The sequence below is a fragment of the Podarcis vaucheri genome, assembly GCF_965113315.1.
Source record: "Podarcis vaucheri genome assembly, chromosome: 5".
Lineage (NCBI taxonomy): Eukaryota > Metazoa > Chordata > Lepidosauria > Squamata > Lacertidae > Podarcis > Podarcis vaucheri.
Window position 1 is genome coordinate 94,429,856 of NC_138763.1, and position 19,662 is coordinate 94,449,517.

At 44.9% G+C, this 19,662-nt stretch overlaps 1 protein-coding gene across 4 annotated transcripts in view; it reads left to right on the forward strand.

Moving 5' to 3' along the window:
- Window positions 1-308: 308 nt before the first annotated feature.
- Window positions 309-19,662, forward strand: part of MAPK8 (mitogen-activated protein kinase 8) — a 30,361-nt gene continuing 11,007 nt past the window's right edge. Inside the window, exons 1-8 of one of the 4 annotated variants that reach the window (XM_082223225.1) lie at window positions 309-437; window positions 7,884-7,983; window positions 10,166-10,327; window positions 11,429-11,558; window positions 12,335-12,393; window positions 12,509-12,647; window positions 13,169-13,334; window positions 17,310-17,381. In XM_082223225.1, coding sequence (XP_082079351.1) covers window positions 10,170-10,327; window positions 11,429-11,558; window positions 12,335-12,393; window positions 12,509-12,647; window positions 13,169-13,334; window positions 17,310-17,381 — 724 coding nt within the window. In that variant the 5' untranslated portion in view covers window positions 309-437; window positions 7,884-7,983; window positions 10,166-10,169. Of the gene's footprint in view, window positions 438-7,883; window positions 7,984-10,165; window positions 10,328-11,428; window positions 11,559-12,334; window positions 12,394-12,508; window positions 12,648-13,168; window positions 13,335-17,309; window positions 17,382-17,746; window positions 17,819-19,662 lie in introns of all 4 variants that reach the window. The other 3 variants (XM_082223223.1, XM_082223226.1, XM_082223224.1) reach the window with 3 other exon arrangements.

Sequence of the window (19,662 nt, forward strand, 5' to 3'; positions counted from 1 at the left end):
GTCACTTAACAAGTGCAATTTTTAATAAGGTTATGATTTATGTTTGTTTGTTTTATGTGTTTGTTTGTTTTTAATGTTGTGAAAACCAGTATTTTTATTTTTTTTAAGTGAGTATATAGGATATCGCTCCTGCGCGGGCGGATCGCTGAGGGAGCCTCTCGCGTCCGGCGGGCCAGGCCCTCCCGCCGCCTCAGCGCCCCCGACGGGCTCCCTTCCCTGAGGAAGATGCCGGCCCGGCCCGGCGGCGGAGGCGGAAGGCGCGCCGCGGCCTCTCCGGCCGTCAGTAGGCGGGCGCGAGGCTGTCGTGCGCCCGCCCCCTTCCCCGCCCCGCTCCGCCTCGCTGTGGTCGGCGGCGGCCAGGCAGGAAGAGGCGGCGGCGGCGGCGGCGACAAGGCCCGGCTGAGGCGAGGAAGCGGAGCCAGCGAGCGAGCGAGCGAGTGAGTGGCTGGGAGAGGGCGGGCTGGCGGCTGGGCCTACCTGCCCGGGGGAGGCGCTCCCTCGCGCCCATGGGTGCCTTTCTGAGGGGAGAGAGGGAGACGGAGAGGCGCCCTCACACCCTCCTCCTCCTCCTCCTCACCGGGCACAGGCTGCCACCGTCGCCTCCGGTCTCACCAGGCCTCGCTGGGCTTGGAGCGGGGTGGGGTGGGGTGGGGGTCCTTCCTTCTTCCTCCCCCCACCCGCCTCTCCTTTTGGGGCCTGCTCCCCTTTGCTCAAAGTGGGGGGGTGCAAAGAAACTTGGGGGCCCCTAAGGGAGGTTGCGTGGTTGCGTGCTTTTTGTGTGTGTTTAAAGGCAGCCCTGGGATCCTCAGCTGAAGGGGATCCTTTGGTGTGTGTGTCCCCCCCCAATAAAATATTTGAGGGGGAAGTTTGAGGGGAATTCCCATTCAAATGGGTGTGTGTGTGTGTGTGTGCACGCACCATGGGGCTTCCCTGAGGCCCCCAATATTTTATTCAAGTTGGGCACCCCCTGGGTGATATAGAATACAGCAATGATCATAATGGAAGTTGGCATAGACTAATGATAATGGTGATAGTTGGCACCCCCGGAATAATGATGGTGCTGATGCTGCAAATTTTGTTGGGCCCAGTGTGCACGAAATGCAGATTACAGCATGCTTGTTTTATTATGCATCTGACTTGTCTCCCCGAAAATTACCCCAGATTACCTTGTTCCTCCCTCCTTCTCCCCCTTCTTGTCTTCACAACATCCCTGCGAAGTGGACCGAGAGGTGCTGAGTGGCCAGGCGGGAGCCAGTGTGGGATTTAGACAGTGTTGGACCCAGTGGCGTAGCGTGGGGGGTGCAGGGGGGGCCGGCCGCACCGGGCGCAACATCTGGGGGTTAGGGTTAGGGGGCGCAAATCCATGGGTTAGGGGGCGCAAATCCACGGGTTAGGGGGCGCAAATTACTTGCCTTGCCCCGGGTGCTGACAACCCACGCTACGCCACTGGTTGGACCTGGGAGACCAGGGTTTGAATCTGCACTCGGACATAGAATCGTAGAGTTGAGAGGGACCAATTTATCGATCTAATCACTACTAACGCATGCATGTTCAGAGGGGTGGGAAATGGTATAGAGAGTGAGGCCACAAGATGCAACAATGTGCGCTGAGCTCAGAAGGCATAGACGTGTTGCAGACCATTTGTGTTTCTTGTGTGTCATGGCTTTTTTGGTTCTGTTCGCAGCTCCAGTTTATGTTTTATCTATCTGTGTCTTCCAAATGAGAATTACGCTTCATGTTTTTGACAGTGAGGTTATGCTCCACAAGAAAACTTTCGTTCTTTAAGATGCTACAAGGTTGCTATCTAGTGGGCTCCAATGACATGCTAATAAGGAGTGTGAGTACTTCTTGGAGTAAACCTATCCTGTATGGGCTTATGTAAATTACACTAATTATACTTAAGGCCCACTATCCAAACGCTTAGTATACAAAAAAATCACTTATCAAAATACGAGGAAGTAGTACTTTTAATCTTGCTATGCACATCGCAGATTCAAATATCTAAACAGCCAGATCTGTGTGTAGTACTGTTAAACAAATAAGCCTCTTTAAACAAGGCTTACTTTTTCAGCAGCCTTTTCATCAGAAACCATGGTGAAGAGGGGAGGAAGGATGAGAGACTGGACAAATAAGATAACATTTTTTTCCTTCCTTGTTGCCTTTTGCAAGGTTTCAGAGGGCTTCCCCAAGGTTGTTGTTGTTTTTGTCATTTTGGGATCAAAGTTCCTTGGTCGGGAACACATTAGAAATTTTCCTATAGGAATCACTAGAAATAGTTGACTATTTATGTGACCGCTTGCCTAACAAAAGGTTTCCCGATAACACATTTTATTTGGATAGCAGGACCTGCCTGTAGACCAATCCTGTGCAGCTTTATACAGATATCACCCACTGTGTTTAATGGAGATTACAGTGGTACCTCGGGTTACAGATGCTTCAGGTTACAGATGCTTCAGGTTACAGACTCCACTAACCTAGAAATAGTACCTCAGGTTAAGAACTTTGCTTCAGGATGAGAACAGAAATCGCATGGCGGCGGCATGGTGGCAGTGGGAGGCCCCATTAGCTAAAGTGGTGTTTCAGGTTAAGAACAGTTTCAGGTTAAGAACGGACCTCCAGAACGAATTAAGTTCTTAACCCGAGGTACCACTGTGCTGTGCCCCCAAATAAGTGTGGTTAGGATTGTAGCGTTACATCATTTGAAGATTGGCATGCTTGCATTTGTCAGAATTTGTTACTTTTCTTACTAAGCACTTCTGAAGTGACTTTTCAAGGCTTCAGGTTGTTTCATGCCAAATCTTCTTCATAACTGGTTACTTATCCATGAGAAAGTTTACAGGATTATGCTGAGTTGACATGCTGTAAATAGAAGAAGCAAAAAAAAATGTGGTTATTGATTGATCTCTGAAGTTCATGCTGAATTTCAGTGTCACATAATGCAAAGCATTAATATGGGTCTTCCCAAGTACTTTCTAATCTAAATCTTTGCAACCCGCTCTCCTCACTGTTAGGATTCAGCCCCTTACCCCAAACCATCACCAGGTGTGTTGAATAGCGGTGCTCTACATTTTATTATGTTTATGCATTAATCAGTCTTAAAACTTTCCCAAGGTTGTATTTCCTAAATAACATAGTTTCTCTATGCCTAAGCGGGGCTGCCCTTGAAGCTGTCCCAGAAACTCCAGCGGGTACAGAATGCTGCAGCGAGGCTCCTCACAGGGTCTTTGCCATGGGAGCATATTCACCCAGTGCTTTTCAAGCTGCACTGGTTCCCGGTGGAGTACAGGGTCAGATTTAAGGTGCTGCTTTTGACCTTTAAAGCCCTTCATGGCCTAGGACCCTCGTATCTACGGGACCGCCTCTCCCGGTATGCCCCACGGAGAGCCTCTAGGTCCATAAATAGCAACACCCTAGTGGTCCCGGGCCCTAAGGAAGTTAGATTAGCTTCAACCAGAGCCAGGGCCTTTTCAACACTGGCTCTGGCCTGGTGGAACGCTCTGCCTCATGAGACCAGGGCCCTGCAGGATCTGATTTCTTTCCGCAGGGCCTGTAAGACAGAGTTGTTCTGCCTGGCCTTTGGCTTGGAGCCAATTTGATTCCCTCCCTCCCTCTCTTTCTTTTTTCTTTTCCTTCTCCTCCTGCGATGAGGCTACATTTTAATATTTTAATGTTCCATTATTTTAATGTTGTATTTTATTTTTGTTTTTAAGTTGTAATCATTCATCTTGTTTTTGTTATTGCTTGTAAGCCGCTCTGAGCCCGGCCTTGGCTGGGGAGGGCGGGGTATAAATAAAAAAATTATTATTATTATTATTATTATTATTATTATTATTATTATTGAAAATAAATATGCAGTCACTTGATTGGCCCAGCTTAACCATTACTCCATTTTTACACCTATCAAAGCAGTTCAATCCAGATTTCTGAAGGCTGTTCTTCAGGTACCCTGTGGCATGACAGACATCACCCAGTGTCTGAAGGCAGGCCTTTAGAAAGCTGAAGCCAGGGACTGGCTTGCTATTTTCAATTTTTGGCAAACGCTAACCTTACATCCAACTGGCTTAGTAGCCCCACAAACCATTCAGTTTGCTGTTCATCAAACGTCTGAACTCTAGCTATCCAGATTTGCCTTGGGCTCTGCCACTTCTCTGGAATAGGAGAGGGCTAGAGTGGCTCTAAATAATAATAATAATAATAATAATAATAATAATAATAATAATAATAATAATAATTTATTATTTATACCCCGCCCATCTGGCTGGGCTTCCCAGCCACTCTGGGCGGCTTCCAAAAGAATATTAAAATACTATAATACATCAAACATTAAAAGCTTCCCGAAACAGGGCTGCCTTCAGATGTCTTCTAAAAGCCTGGTAGTTGTTGTTCTCTTTGACATCTGGTGGGAGGGTGTTCCACAGGGCGGGCGCCACTACCGAGAAGGCCCTCTGCCTGGTTCCCTGTAACTTGGCTTCTCGCAGTGAGGGAACCGCCCGAAGGCCCTCGGTGCTGGACCTCAGTGTCCGGGTAGAACGATGGGGGTGGAGACGCTCCTTCAGATATACTGGACCAAGGCCATTTAGGGCTTTAAAGGTCAGCACCAACACTTTGAATTGTGCTCGGAAACGTACTGGGAGCCAATGTAGGTCTTTCAAGACCGGTGTTATGTGGTCTCTGCGGCCGCTCCCAGTCACCAGTCTAGCTGCCGCGTTCTGGATTAGTTGTAGTTTCTGGGTCACCTTCAAAGGGAGCCCCACGTAGAGCGCATTGCAGTAATCCAAGCGGGAGATAACCAGAGCAAGCACCACTCTGGCGAGGCAGTCCACAGGCAGATAGGGTCTCAGCCTGCGTACCAGATGGAGCTGGTAAACAGCTGCCCTGGATACAGATTTGACCTGTGCCTCCATGGACAGCTGTGAGTCCAAAATGACTCCCAGGCTGCGCACCTGGTCCTTCAGGGGCACAGTTATCCCATTCAGGACCAGGGAATCCTCCACACCTGCCCGCCTCCTGTCCCCCAGAAACAGTACTTCTGTCTTGTCAGGATTCAACCTCAATCTGTTAGCCGCCATCCAACCTCCAACCGCCTCCAACTGCAAAGCAATGTTTTGCAGATGTTGAATGCCAACATCATCTAGGTTCAACCCCCAACCACACACTAATTGACGGAGCACTCTAATTCAGTAAACCAGCTAACTGTCTTTCTGCACTCTTGGTCCAAAAGCATTGCAGAGACTTCACACTGGTGCACCTAAATGCCCTTCCTTCAGCAGTACTGGAGGGAAGATACTTAAAAATATAAAGAACATGCAGCACTTAGAGGGCTTGGAACAGTCTTCTTTTGCAGGACCCCAAACCCACCTGTCCTCCCTAGTCCCCTATAGACCAGACAAAAGGGAGAAGAAAGGCAGACTAGATCACATAGTGCTCCTGAGATAAGCTCAAAGGCCAATTATTAACCCTGCTCTTCTGATGAAAGTAGAGCCAGGACTGGGAGGGACTATTCACTTTATTAATCTTTATTATTAAGAAATCAAAGCAAGAAGCACATAGAACACCTTATCCAGATGTGTATAATACAGTGAAAAGAATAAAGAAAGTAAATAGAAATAGTATATAGAAAAGTAAAATTGGAATGAATATTATTGAAAGTTGTAGTCATAACATGTACTCCAAAGAGGAAAAGTACAAAACGTCTTGAGGTCAGTTCCTGGCTGTGATTGCTTGTTGCAGCGCAGTACTTGGCCACACTGAGAGTGATAGATTCATTTTGATCTGAGAGAAGTAGGAGGAGGGTGGGTGGCAGTTAACGGATTGAGGTTGAATCCTGATAAGACAGAAGTACTGTTTCTGGGAGGCAGGGGGCAGGTAGGTCCTGAATGGGGTAACCGTGTCCCTAAAGCACCAGGTACTCAACCTTGGGGTCATTTTGGACTCACAGCTGTCCATAGGGGTGCAGGCCAATTCTGCGTCCAGAGTGGCTGTCTTCCAGCTCCATCTGGTACGCCGACCAAGACAGTACCTGCTTGCGTACTGTCTCACCAGAGTGGTACATCTCCCACTTGGACTACTGTGGTGTGCTGTACATGGGGCTACCTTTGAAGGTGACTTGGAAACTGCAGCTGCCAGTCTGGTGACTGGAAGCGGCCACTGGGACCATATAGCACCAGTCCTAAAAGACCTGCAATGGCTCCCAATATATTCCTGAGCACAATTCAAAGTGTTGATGTTGACTTTTAAAGCGCTTAATGGCTTTGACCCTGAAGAAGCGTCTCTACTCACATCGTTCAACCTAAACACTAAGGGTCAGCCCCGAGGGTCTTCTGACGGTTCCCACACTGTGAGAAGTTAAGTTACAGGGAACCATGCAGAGGGCCTTCTCGGTGGTCACACCCGCCCTGTGGAACACCCTCCTGTCAGATGTTAAAGAGATAAATAATGATATGCTCTTCCGTAGGCACCTGAAGGCAGCACTGGATTGGGACGCTTTTAATGTGTGATGTTCTGGTTGTTGTGGTGGTGGTGGTGGTATTTCTGTATACCCTGTTGGAAGCCAACCCAAGTGGCTGGGGTAACCCAGTCAGATGGGCAGGGTATGATGATGAATATGATCTGATTGTCCTGGCTTACGGTTTTTTTTTTTTTTTAAAAAGATTTTATGCAGTTCTTGGTAAAAGGAGAACATGAGTCACCATCTTGACCTTTTCACAGGGGCACTTGTGTTCATGGTAGGTGCTGCACATGTTCCTTATTTTTCTTTTGAATTAAGAAAAGATGCAAATGGATCATCACTCCCAGCAACTGGAGTTCTGCCTGGCAAAGGGCCAGTGAACTTACTGTGAGACATTTCTGCTCCTCCTTAGTCAGGACTTGGGGACCACATCTTCTAGTTCTTACCTGGGTCAGCAGCTTGCTTGCAGAGAAATCTACCGTCCTGGGGGCTGTTGCTGCAAATATGTTGTCTTTACAGAGGAATTAAAGGCAAGAAGAGGCTGCTGGGGAAGGGACAGATCACTCTTGCCAGATATCTGAAATGATCTGTGGAGGTCTTTCGAAATTAGGCTGAGGGCTGCCTTTGGCTCTAGGTCTGCAGGGTGCCCACCCCAGGACAGGGGGAAAGGCTGTTGTATAAGACTTTCTAGTTGGAAGGAAAAGCTAGATTTGGCTGATTTCTATTTTTAATATTGTTTAGTCTCCAACCAGGTAGGATCAGAAAATAGGTGTTAGTTGCATTCAGCTTTTTTCTAAACACCCTCCTCCCATTTCTGTATCCTGTTACTGGCTTCTGGGTGCAGTTCCCTTTTTGTGTGTCTGGGCTGAGGCCTTGAAAGAGATGTCTCAAATGGTCCTGTGTGATCCTTTAGAAGAACTCCAGATGCAGATGAAGCCTGCTGTTTTCCTACCCCCGGCCCTCTCTTCTGCTTACAGTCCCTGCAGAGAAGTGACAGTAGCTGGGGAACAAGTGTGGCACACTTAGAGCTGTGGTTCCCTGGACGAGACCTTGTCCTTTATAACTGTCATCTGCTGCCTGGTTTTCCTATCCGCTGATTTTCAGAGGTGGAAGATGCCAGGAGACTCATGTAGTTATACTTCAAGAAGCCTTTCAATGAAAGCGATGGCTACTTTGTTTTAATGTCTAAATTAATGACTGATAGATTCCTGGATGGAAAAATGGGACACAAATATTACAAATAAATAAAAATGTCAGTCCTGTCTCCCCTACAAATGCCATTGTGAGGTTCCTTGCCCATATTTTTGTATAACTAAAGGTAGAAACATACATTTTTGCCTTTAAAAAACAGCAAAGGTTGAGGATCAAGGCCAAGCATTCATACTATCCAGTGCAAACGCTGCAGTATTTTCACTGTTGTTTTTTTCCATTGCAGGGCATCTGTTGCTTGCTGTTCCAGACGATTAACTCCCATGACCAGTAAGGCAGCACAACGGGACCACCCACGAACAAGGGTTGGGTTTCTGCATACCCAGGTGACTCCACAAATATGTAGAAAAAAAACTGGATTTAAAGGCATGGTGGGGGAACCCCAACACTGAAAGAATGAGAGAGTTGTGTGTACTGTCATGGAAACATAACAGGACAGAGAAGTTGGGATTGTGAGGGTGCATGATATCAAGTACGAATCCCCAACCAAGAATCCTTCAGGCCAGGGGTTAGGAATCCCTGACTTATCAGGCATTGGAATCCCAGACATTGCTTCCCACGATGGAAGGTGATAGAGCTAGTGAAACAATTACAGAGTGCTGAAAAGGGCTACCTACCCTGCTTTTGGCTCTTAGGGTCTCTGCCCCATTTGCAGTTTAAAGGCTAGTATGGAGACGATTTGTGCTTTTCCTCTTATCCTTTCTCCATTCCCAATCAATAACTTCCACCAAGCGATCTTTAAGCTACAAAAGGTACATACTGGCCGTAGCTTAAAGAGTCTTGGAGGAAGTGGCAGAAACAAGGCTCAAGCGTGTGAACTTTTAGGGACACGCTCCATGAATCTATAGTAAAGGTTTGGGTAAGAAAAATATTGCCACTGAAAGTTTTCCCTTTGGGACTGCTCAGACAACAACCAGAAATTATAATCTCCTGATTGTATACCGTGACTGCTCTTGTTTGGGGCTTGCTGAGTCCAGAATGGGAAATGCTGTAGTGATACAGGATTCAGGATGGAGATACAGCTAAATGCTGTGGGTTACCACATGTTTGTTCCTGGGCTGTTGCCAGTCTCTCTCTTCCTGCCCCCGTTTTAATTAATTAAATTATAAATATTATTGATAGACCACCTATCTCTTAAATTCTGGAAAAGTAAGAGAATGCCAGGAGGGAGAGAAGCAAGCATCAGGTGGCAAAATAAGAGTGGGACAGTATTAGTCTCTCTGCCCCCTCCCTTAAAAAAAAAGCAAAATGCCATCCCACTTTACGCTGACATTCTGTGCTATTTATTCATGTTTCATGCTAAAAAGAAAAGAAAGAGGCCTAGTGCTTTTCATTTGGAATGCTGTTAAGAAGACATCGCTAAAATGTGTTTCACTGAAAATTAATCCTCAGCTGTGAAAGGTCATCCTATATTAATCTGCCTGCCAAGAACAACCTAGGGTGCTGCCTTTGAACTATACATCTCTTAATTGCGTGACTCAGTACCTCAGAACCATCTTTCACAAGCGGGTGAAGCTTCTTTACTCAAAGGCATCTCACCCACTATTATCTATTCCCAGTCAACAGCAGCTCATCAGGGTCTTGGACACAGAGGCCTTTCCTTGCCTTTTACATTCTGGTATTGCTCTAATGAAAGATGTATGGAATTGTACCTGGGACCTTTTGCAGGAAAAGCATCATGATCCCTAAAGGAAAAGTTTTACTCTTCTTTCTACCAACAAGGAGCTGAGCTGAGCTGATGTTGAGGGAGTGCAGTCTTACAAGAAAATTGTTTCTGTAAGGTTATTGATGTCATGAGCCCCACAGCAATGTTGGGAATCGGGATTGAGTTGGCAGACTCTGAAGCAGGAGGAGGAAGAAAGATGGGGAATGTAGGCCCTCTGGGTTGGACAAAGTATCTCCCCCTCCCACTCTGACTTTGGAACGAGGAGAAGGTATGCCAGCTCTCCCCTCCAACCTTCCTGTGGAGCAGAGAAACCCAGTGGAGAATGGGAGAGGCTTTGATCAGTCAGGGGCAGAAACTGAACTCATTTAAGAGGCTAGACAGGAGGGCACTGCTTTGTCACCTGGAACCAGGTGACTCCTTCACAAATGGGAACAATCCCACCCACCCCGAAGGAGTGCACACTTGCAATCTCAACATTCCCAGAAGGCAAGAGAGTCTTACGAGTGAGTGTGCCTTATTTTAACAGGGAAAGTTGCTGGGACATCTTTGCCATTTCCATCCAGTTCTGAAATTCTTATCCTGTTCCAGAACTCCTGTATCCTGTATCTTGACTCTTGCGTCTGTGTATGCTTTCCAGCCCATGACATTAAATTGGACCTCTTTCTTTCTTAAAAGCAAGAGCATCTGTCTGTATTGAGCAGGTGATGAGATAGTTGGGATGGCTGTGGCCAAAAATGCAGAAAAGTTTTCAAACTTTCACACACACACACACACACACACACACACATTTATATTTATATATTTATATGCCTAGGCATGTAACATTTTCCTTGTGTTTGCAGGTTCATGTCTTTTAGATTAAAGTGTTCGACTAACGGCGTCATGAGCAGAAGCAAACGTGAAAACAACTTCTATAGTGTAGAGATTGGAGATTCTACTTTCACTGTACTCAAACGATACCAGAATTTAAAACCTATTGGTTCGGGTGCGCAAGGCATAGTATGGTAAGGCTTTTCCTTTTTAAAAAATAGTTCAGTGATGAAATCTCATTTTGTTTAAAATGCAACCATGAGCAAAACTGATTGACGTGCCACTTGAATGCTAGATAGTACTGGTTGCTAGAGAACCATTGCTTTTGTATATATAGTGCCCCAGTCCTTTTATTGTAGTGCAAGGCGAAAAGAGGGAATAGAACCAGATACAATGACATCAGGTCACGTAAAGGTCAAGTGTAACTAGAAAGTAGGTGTGACAGGTACAGAATTGGGAGAATAGCAGTTGTATGCACACTCCTGTCCATGAGAACAGCCGCAAAACTCCGCCTCAAACCAATGAAATATCACACCTAATAAAATGTGAGAATAAGTCTCCTGATTGAAAATAACTGCAGAGGGCTATCTTTTTTGGGGAATGGATTAATTAACCTTTTCCCTTCCTGGCATTTTGCCTCATCTAAATCACCCTCTCTGTCTTGCTTTTCTGCAAGCACGAGGGGGAAAAAATACAGGGACTTTGTATCTAGTCCCTTATGGGTTGGAAAGCAAGCAGGAGAGAATGATTTTGAGAAGACAAAATGTCAGAAAGGAAAAGGGTTAAGCAGCCCACCCATTGAAACTAGCAGCCTTCACAGTTGCTTTTCTTTACTTGACCAGTGGTTGTGGACAGTTCTGGGCCCCTTGGACGAACCAGTGTATTGAACACTTAGTGGCAGCACCACCTCCTCTGTCTGCAGCAGGGGTGGAGAAGCTTTTCAGCCCAGCAGGTTGGAGCCTGAGGTTCATCACCCATGGCAGATCACCTAATATCACCATAGAATCATAGATGACATCTTTGAGATAAATGTTCTTCATAGAAGCTTTACTATGAGCTGTACAATCTGTGAGTAAGCCTTTCGCTTCAGCAATTATTTTCCCCACAAACATTTCACAGTATTGGAATATTTAAGCTCTTTTGATTCTTATTCAAATCAGAATATCTATAATACAGCAAACCTCTTTCAGATCCTTGACTGATTGTGTTTCACGGCTAGGTCTTGACTCCAGTCTCCCAGTCTTCTTGTCAATTTTTATACAAATATGGTTATGACAGTTCACTTTTATTTACAGTGCAGCCTACGATGCTATCCTTGAAAGAAATGTAGCAATCAAGAAGCTAAGTCGGCCATTTCAGAACCAAACCCATGCCAAACGAGCCTACAGAGAGCTTGTCCTCATGAAGTGCGTAAACCACAAAAACGTAAGTACATTTGTTCATCGTTTAAATATCAACGGTAAGGGTCAGACTAGATGTGAGATCATTCTTACTCATGCATTTGCCACATTTGTGTGTAAAGATGGACAAACTGATCCTGTTTCTTTCACTATCATTAACCTTTTGTTGTAAAAATTAGCATCCCATTCTCCTCTTTAATGCTTAAATAGGACAGACATCACGTCTAATTTGGCATAGCAAGAAAATAGAAAATAGGATACAGGATGGTTTAATTTGCTAGAAATGGATTATATTTTATTATGTTGATTTATACTATACCATCTTGATGATACTATACTGAATTGATGGGTTTTGGACATCAGCAATTTGGTATCTGTAAAATATTTATGTACTTCTTTTTGGCTAAACCTCACAAAGTGTTTTACATAAAAAGATGAAAACAAGCGCAAATTAAAACTATATAACAAAATAAACAAAGATAAGCTACAAGGGAAAATAATACTTCCCCCCATTCTCCATTTTTTATTTTTTTATTTATTTCCACCCGTCCTACCCTACCCATGCAAAGCTACAATTGCATAAGTAAATTAAGTGTAAGATGAGAGTTACCTGTGTACAGTACAGCTAGTTGGGCTTGTCTTTGAGGTTATAGGTGAAAATGTGAGAGAGCTTCAGTGAAGTTCTGATTTGATCAAATGCTATGTTTTCTTGCGTGTTTCTTTTTGCATTTATTACTTAACTCACTTAGAGACAAACAGACTGTTTGTGGGCCTTCACTGTGACGTGTTTCTTTCCCATAGATAATTGGCCTATTGAATGTCTTTACCCCACAGAAATCACTGGAAGAATTTCAAGATGTGTAAGTATAATTTTTTTGTAAAACTTGTTTGGCGAGTACATTACAAGTGCACAATTGATTTTATGACCTAAGTTGCTGCTCTCGTCTGATTTTACGCTTTGATGTTCTTCAAAAGTTACATAGTGATGGAGCTCATGGATGCAAATCTCTGCCAAGTGATTCAAATGGAGCTCGACCATGAACGAATGTCCTATCTCCTCTATCAAATGCTGTGCGGCATTAAGCATCTTCACTCAGCTGGAATTATACATAGGGTTAGTGAGATTATTGCCGTTGTTTTAACATTCCTGTTTGGGGAGTATTTTTCTTTGCTGTTAAGCCAAGGAAGATTGCTGTTCACTTGAAATAAAACTGCCATGGTGGCTATGTTTTAAACCAACTGCAGTTTCAAAACAGCCTTCAAACGCAGACTTATGTACAACACTTTACAGTAGTCAAGCCTATATCTTACTACAAGATAAGGAGATGAAAGGCACTCCCTAGCAGAGAGGCCACCCGTCTGGTCATACGTCCAGATTACAAACTTAATCCTTTAGGGCTGGGGTGGGGAACCTGTAGCCTTCTAGATGTTGTTGGATTCCAACTCCCATTGTCCCCAGGCAGCATGAGGCTTCTGGCTGAAACCCCCCCCCCTCCCCACACTTGTATCATAATTACCAGTTTGTTTTTTATCTTCTACTGGGGACTTTTATGCTTGGCTTAGAATAATCTCTCTCTCTCTCTCTCTCTCTCTCTCTCTCTCTCTCTTTCTCTTTTTCTCTTTCTCTCTTGAAAGGATTTGAAACCTAGCAATATAGTAGTAAAATCTGACTGCACGCTGAAGATTCTTGACTTTGGATTAGCTAGAACAGCAGGAACCAGCTTTATGATGACACCTTATGTTGTGACTCGTTACTACAGAGCACCAGAAGTCATCCTAGGGATGGGATACAAAGAAAATGGTCAGCAACTTTCATTTTGTCCCTTAACATAATGTGCTTTATATCTTCTGTCCCTACACCCTGCACGTTACATTTTACATTTTTCTCAGCTGCTGAAACTTATTTTTTAAAATAACACCATGACCTAAGTATGCTAAATGTTTAATCCCACTATGTTGTGTTGAAAGCATGTTAGGAAATACTATTTATACATTGAGGAAAGATGGGATGCAGTTGTTTAGATAAAATATGCTCTTGGGGCAGTGTTTTATTCTATCTGCACAAATAACACTTTCCCACTCTATGCTAAGTCCACCTTGATCTCATGTTTGACATGGAGGTTCAGTTATCTAGAACTGATAATGGAAATGGATGTAAAACTTCATTCAAGCCACCACTCAGTTATCAGCTTTTATCCTGTAAAAGCTGCAGTGTGATGGCTGCTGCTTGTAGCCTGAGATGGTGGCCAGTCTCCCACCTTCTCTGGGGATTGGAGAGGCAGGTGATTATCTGTTGCAGATTTAGATTTACCAAAACTTTCCCCACCATCTCCAAATAATGAAGGTGAATGAATAGGTAGGCTTTCCCAGAGAGATAAAGATAGATGAATGATCAGAAGCAGCAATTGCTCCTTGCATCTAGTACTTGCACGATCCTTCCTGCTGTGTGGCTATGAGAAAGGAGTAACTGTGGAGACGACAGCTGCTCCTTTCCTGCTATCCCTGTGGGCAGCACGGAAGGGAGAATTAGTCATGCAATGGCTGTAAGATGCACCTGCCTCTGCTTCCAAGATCACAATTGTCATCTTCCTCTGGGAAGCCGTACTGCTCATTCACACTCCTTTTTACACTTTCCTACTAGGAAGAGAAGGACACAGGTAGCGCTGTGGGTTAAACCACAGAGCCTAGGGCTTGCCGATCAGAAGGTCGGTGGTTCGAATCCCCACAACAGGGTGAGCTCCCGTTGCTCGGTCCCTGCTCCTGCCAACCTAGCAGTTTGAAAGCACGTCAAAGTGCAAGTAGATAAGTAGGTACCACTGTGGTGGGAAGGTAAATGGCATTTCCGTGCACTGCTCTGGTTCGCCAGAAGCGGCTTAGTCATGCTGGCCACATGACCCGGAAGCTGTACGCCGGCTCCCTCGGCCAATAAAGCGAGATGAGCACCACAACCCCAGAGTTGGTCACGACTGGACCTAATGGTCAGGGGTCCCTTTACCTTTACCTTACTAGGAAGAGAGGAAACCATGTTTGCTGCTTTTAATAGAGGTATCTACCATTTCTTCTTGCTTAGCTTCTCTCCGGGCAAGTGTTAGTGAGAGGATTGGGGCAATAGAACATAGAAAGCTGCCTTATACTGAGCCAGGCCACCTTTCTCACACCTGATGTCCTATGTGATCCCAGGTGTAGGACAGGTAGAGATGTAGCTGCCAATGCACCACCAGGAGCTGTAAAGTGCACTCCTGATTGTGCAGTGGCGAGGGAAAGCAGGCTTCAACTCTCCCACTCATCAGCGGATGGATGATAGAGCCAAAGCCTGCTTCATCATCTGCGCTAACAAGTTCCCCAGAGCCACAATTCTCAGAGCGGCTTAACAACCAGTCCCATTTATTTATTTACTTAGTGCTAAATAGATTTATATACCGTCCTTCATCACAAGATATCAGGGCAGTTCACAAGATAAAAATACAAATACAAACCATATTGGCACGAATATAAGCCACACCCGAATATAAGCCGCAGCTTTAAAACTGAAGGGGGACCCCCCCCCGAATATAAGCTGCTCCATTCCTCGCTGCTCCTGGCTGCATACTGGGCGTGGGGGAAGCTGTGCCGCGTTGCTGGCGGCCTTTCCCCTTCCTTGCTCTCTCCCTTCCTGGCCTTTGGGGAGAGGACAGGGGACTATGTGCAGCGAGGGTGCTTCTTCACCACGGCCCTGGCGCTGTTTGCCCCGCACTCCTGGTTGCATACCGTAAGGTCACAAATATAAGCCGCACTTTAACTTTTCACAGTCAGAATTTAGGGGGAAAGTGTGGCTTATATTCAGGCCAATACGGTAGTTAAAAAACGAAAACAACAATAGTTAAGATGAAAACAAAAGGGAGTGAGGGGTTTCCTAACAACTCTCAGCACCTATAACTAACTGCGGCTCCAAGAATTAATTAGGGGAAGCCATGACTCTTTAAAGTGGTGTCAGAGTGATTGAAATGTATTGCGTGAATGTGGTTTCTATCAAGGACCTCAGAACTCTACTACTTTAAGAGGTTCTGATGAACAGGAGCAGGAAATTCCCTACTGGAAAAGGAAAAGCTAATTTGCCTTGAAGTTAACCACTTTGTCTATAACAATGTGATGTTTGTTTGTTTGTTAAATCCACACTTCATCTGAAATCACGAGGCAGTTTACAAAATAAAAACACATAAATACATACCATAATAGGAAACAAAAACAATACCCCGTTCTCTCTTACATAGATTGCTTAGTTGGCCAAAGCCTTGGGAGAAGAGGGATGTTTATGCCTGGCACCTAAAGATAGGCAACAAAGAGCTTCCCACAAACGGAGCCAGTATAGAAAAGGTCTGTTCTTGTGATTCTACCCTCCGAACCTCCCATGGAGGAGGCACAGGAAGGAGGGCCACAGAGGGTGATTGCAGGGTCTGGGTTGGTTCGTATGGGGAGAGGTATTGCAGTCCTGAGCTGTTTTAAGGCTTTATAGGTCAAAGCCAGAACTTTGGAATGAGCCTGGAAACTAATTGGCAGCCAGTGCAGTCAGGCCAAGATGGATGTTACATGCTTAAACCATCTTGCCCCGGTGTTAGCACACCAGTCCACCATAGGAAGCTGTTTCAGAGAGCCCTGGTATAAATTAAGGGGTACCTTGTGATAAGAAAGAATGCTGTGCTTGGAATTCAAAGGGGGCACTTTTTGCATAGCAGCCTTAGCTCCAGTGGCGCAGCCTTGTTTGTGGCACATTCTTCCCAGAGAAGGCTCTCCATATGGATGCCACTCAACTTACCTTGGATGATGGTGCTCCCGGAGAAGAGACTCCAGAGATGAACAAAGTACATAGGCAGGTTGTGATGGGAGCAGATACCTGTTCAGGTACCTGTGTGAAAAGCACAACTACAAGTGTTTAGTTAGAAACTTGTACCCCAGGCTCTAGCACTTTGAATTGTGCTCAGAAATGGCCTGGAAGTTCTCTCGATACCCTCCAGGCAGTCCTGGTCCTGGTGGCTGTATTATGAGCTAATGGTAGTTTCCAAGCAGTCTTCAGAGGAGGCACATATATAGTACATTAGAGCACTCAACACTAGACGTTTATCAGAGCATGAATAATTGTGACCAGGCTGTCTCCATCCTGGAGATATCCCACCTGGTTTGCCATCCTAAACTGATAAAAGGCACTCTTTTGGCACAGAGGCTAGCTGGGCCTTTGGTGACAAGGGTGCATCTAGGAGCCAGCCCACCTATCCCTTGATATTTTAGAGGGAGTGCAACCCATCTAGAACCGGTTGTACACAGTCTTACTAGATGAACCACCTACCCCACTGATATTCTACCTTTTTGAGATTGATTAATTCTCATTACTAATTATGAACCTGTGTGTATTTTCCTCTGTCATTTCAGCTGTTTGTTAAGGAATTCGGTTATTGTTAATCTTTTCTTAATGAACAAGAATTTTTGTGTTTTTTTAGCTTTCAAGTATTGGGGGTTTACTCTACTTCCGCTTAGCAAGTTGCATTGAAATGTAATGGGAGCTATGTAAGGACGCTATTCTCCTGTGACCATTATTGCTTCCATTGGGTCCCACTCAGAATACGTTTTGGACATATGGAGCTCTGTGTGTGTGTTCTAAAAATACGTTTACAGCTTGATCCCATGATTGCTTCTTCCTTTTTGGTGCTTTCTCTGCAGATAGTAAAATGCAGTCATGCCCTCCTGCTTCTTTAATTTTCAGTGACAATTTGCTTTGCTTCTTCTTTTTGTGCTACAAACATAGTGGATTTATGGTCTGTTGGGTGCATTATGGGAGAAATGGTTTGCCACAAAATCCTCTTTCCAGGAAGGGACTGTATCCTTGTACTGCTGCAGCATGTGATTTTTTTGGTAACTAATACCTTGTGACTCTCTTCCCCCTTTGTCCCCCTCCCCCAAATATTCCTTGGAAAATGCTTATAACTCCCTCCACCCACCCTTAAAAGGCTCATAATTATTTCCTCCGGATAAGTATAAAAATTATTAGAATAAATTTGGTTCTATTGAGGCTGCATTTAGCAGTAGGAAATAGTCTCTGCTGGTATGATAGCAAGCACATCTTCACTTTTCTCATTCATTTTCACCCTGCACTGCTCTTTATTATCATTGGTTCCCCCCCCCCTTTTAAAGTCCTTTTTGCTTTTCTTTTAATCAGTTAATGTCATTGCATTTTGTTTTCAGTTGACATTTGGTCAGTGGGGTGCATCATGGGAGAAATGATCAAAGGTGGTGTATTATTTCCTGGTACAGACCGTATCCTTACTTTGGGCCTAGAACTGAATGATCAAAAGTCAAATGTATTCTAGCATTTTCCTTTTCAACATCAAATAACGCTGTCTCCAGCTGCCGAGGCTTTAAAATTCTATTGTTTCAAACACGTATACAGTTTGCTGTTTGCTCCAATTAAGAGCATAGGCCTACTTGCTTTGTAAACAAAGTGGTTTTTATATGCTCCAGAACAGTAAAAAGTTTTGTGTTGATTAACAGTTCCACCAGCCGGAGGAACACCTTGTATGGTTGTGTCTTTGTGTGATTTGGGCTTGAACACAGAAGTGTTTCTAGTGAGTAGCATGTGCAAAATTAGTGAGATCTATTTAATATCCTTCTGCTTTTTTCCTCTGTAACTTCATTTTTTGCATTTTCTCCTTTCTATTGAGTACCCGAGCGTATTGTCTTAATTGTTTATGTTTAGCTTTGTGTCCTAACAGAGCTCGTTATTTAACATTCTGTTAATCTTCATTTGTGTGTGGACACCTTCATTAGTGGTACTGCTATACTCCTTGTTAGCAATCGTTTCTCACTCTTATAACGTATTTTGCTACAAGTGATTCCCTGACTGACGCAGAACTGGTCTTGGCTTAGATTGAGGTATGGGGAGAAGACTGATTGGTTTACTGGGTTTGATGGGACAAAAGCACGACACCCTGTACAGTGGTACCTCAGGTTAAGTACTTAATTGGTTCTGGAAGTCTGTATTTAACCTGAAGCGTTCTTAACCTGAAGTGGACTTTCCCATTGAAAGTAATGGAAAGTGGACTGATCCTTTCCAGACGATGAAAAAACAACCCCTAAAACAGCAATTTAACACGAATCTTACTGTTTCACGAGACCATTGATCCATAAAATGAAGGCAATAATCAATGTACTGTACTATAAAGTAAATAAGACAGTATTTTAGATAGGGAAAAAAATTAAAATTTATTTCCAAACTCACTGTTTGGAGGGGGCTCAGGGTCCTCTTCCACAATCACAATCGGGTTGGCTCCCTGCATTCGTGGAGGCCTCAGAGAGCTCCTGTGGCTGGAGCCCAGTTGCAGAGCCTCTGCAGCCACCGTGGATGCCAGGGCTTCATTCCCGGCATTCGCGGAGCCGCTCTAGACACCGCGGATGTTGGGGCCTGGCTCCCGGCATTCGCGGAGCTGCTCTAGGCACTGCGGGTGTTGGGGTTTGGTTCGCGGCATTTGCGGAGGCCTCAGAGAGCTCTGTAGGCCCCACCGATGTCCGGGTTTGCTTCCAGGCAGCGGCGAGGCCTCTGAGAGCTTGGACAACTTCCGGGTTACCCAAAAAACTGTAAGTTGAAGCATTCGTAACCCGAGGTACCACTGTACTGTCAATCCTCTTGATGTTCCCTGCAGTGTGATTAATAGGGCAAGGGGTGTTTTGGAAGACACTTTCTCAAGTGATGATCACAGGTTTCCCCAAATTGCCAGACATTCAAAAGGGAGAGATACAGAAGTCATGGGAGAGTTCAACTACCCTGATATCTGTTGGAACTCAAACTCTGCCAGCAATGTAAGGTCCAGCAAATTCCCCAGTTGCCTTACTGACAATTTCATTTCCCAGAAGGTTGAAGGCGCAACAGGGGGATCATCTCTCTTGGTCCTAGTCCTCACCTACAGGGAGGAGGTGAACTGATCGATGAAGCAGAAGTACTGGGAACCTTGGGAGGAAGTGATCACGTCCTCTTGGGTTTCATTATACAGAGGCAACGTAAAGCTGAGGGTGGTCAAACATGCACTCTGGACTTTAAGAAGGCTGATTTCGAAAAGCTTAAGGAACTAGTGGGTGAGATCCCATGGTCAGAAATAGTCAAAGAG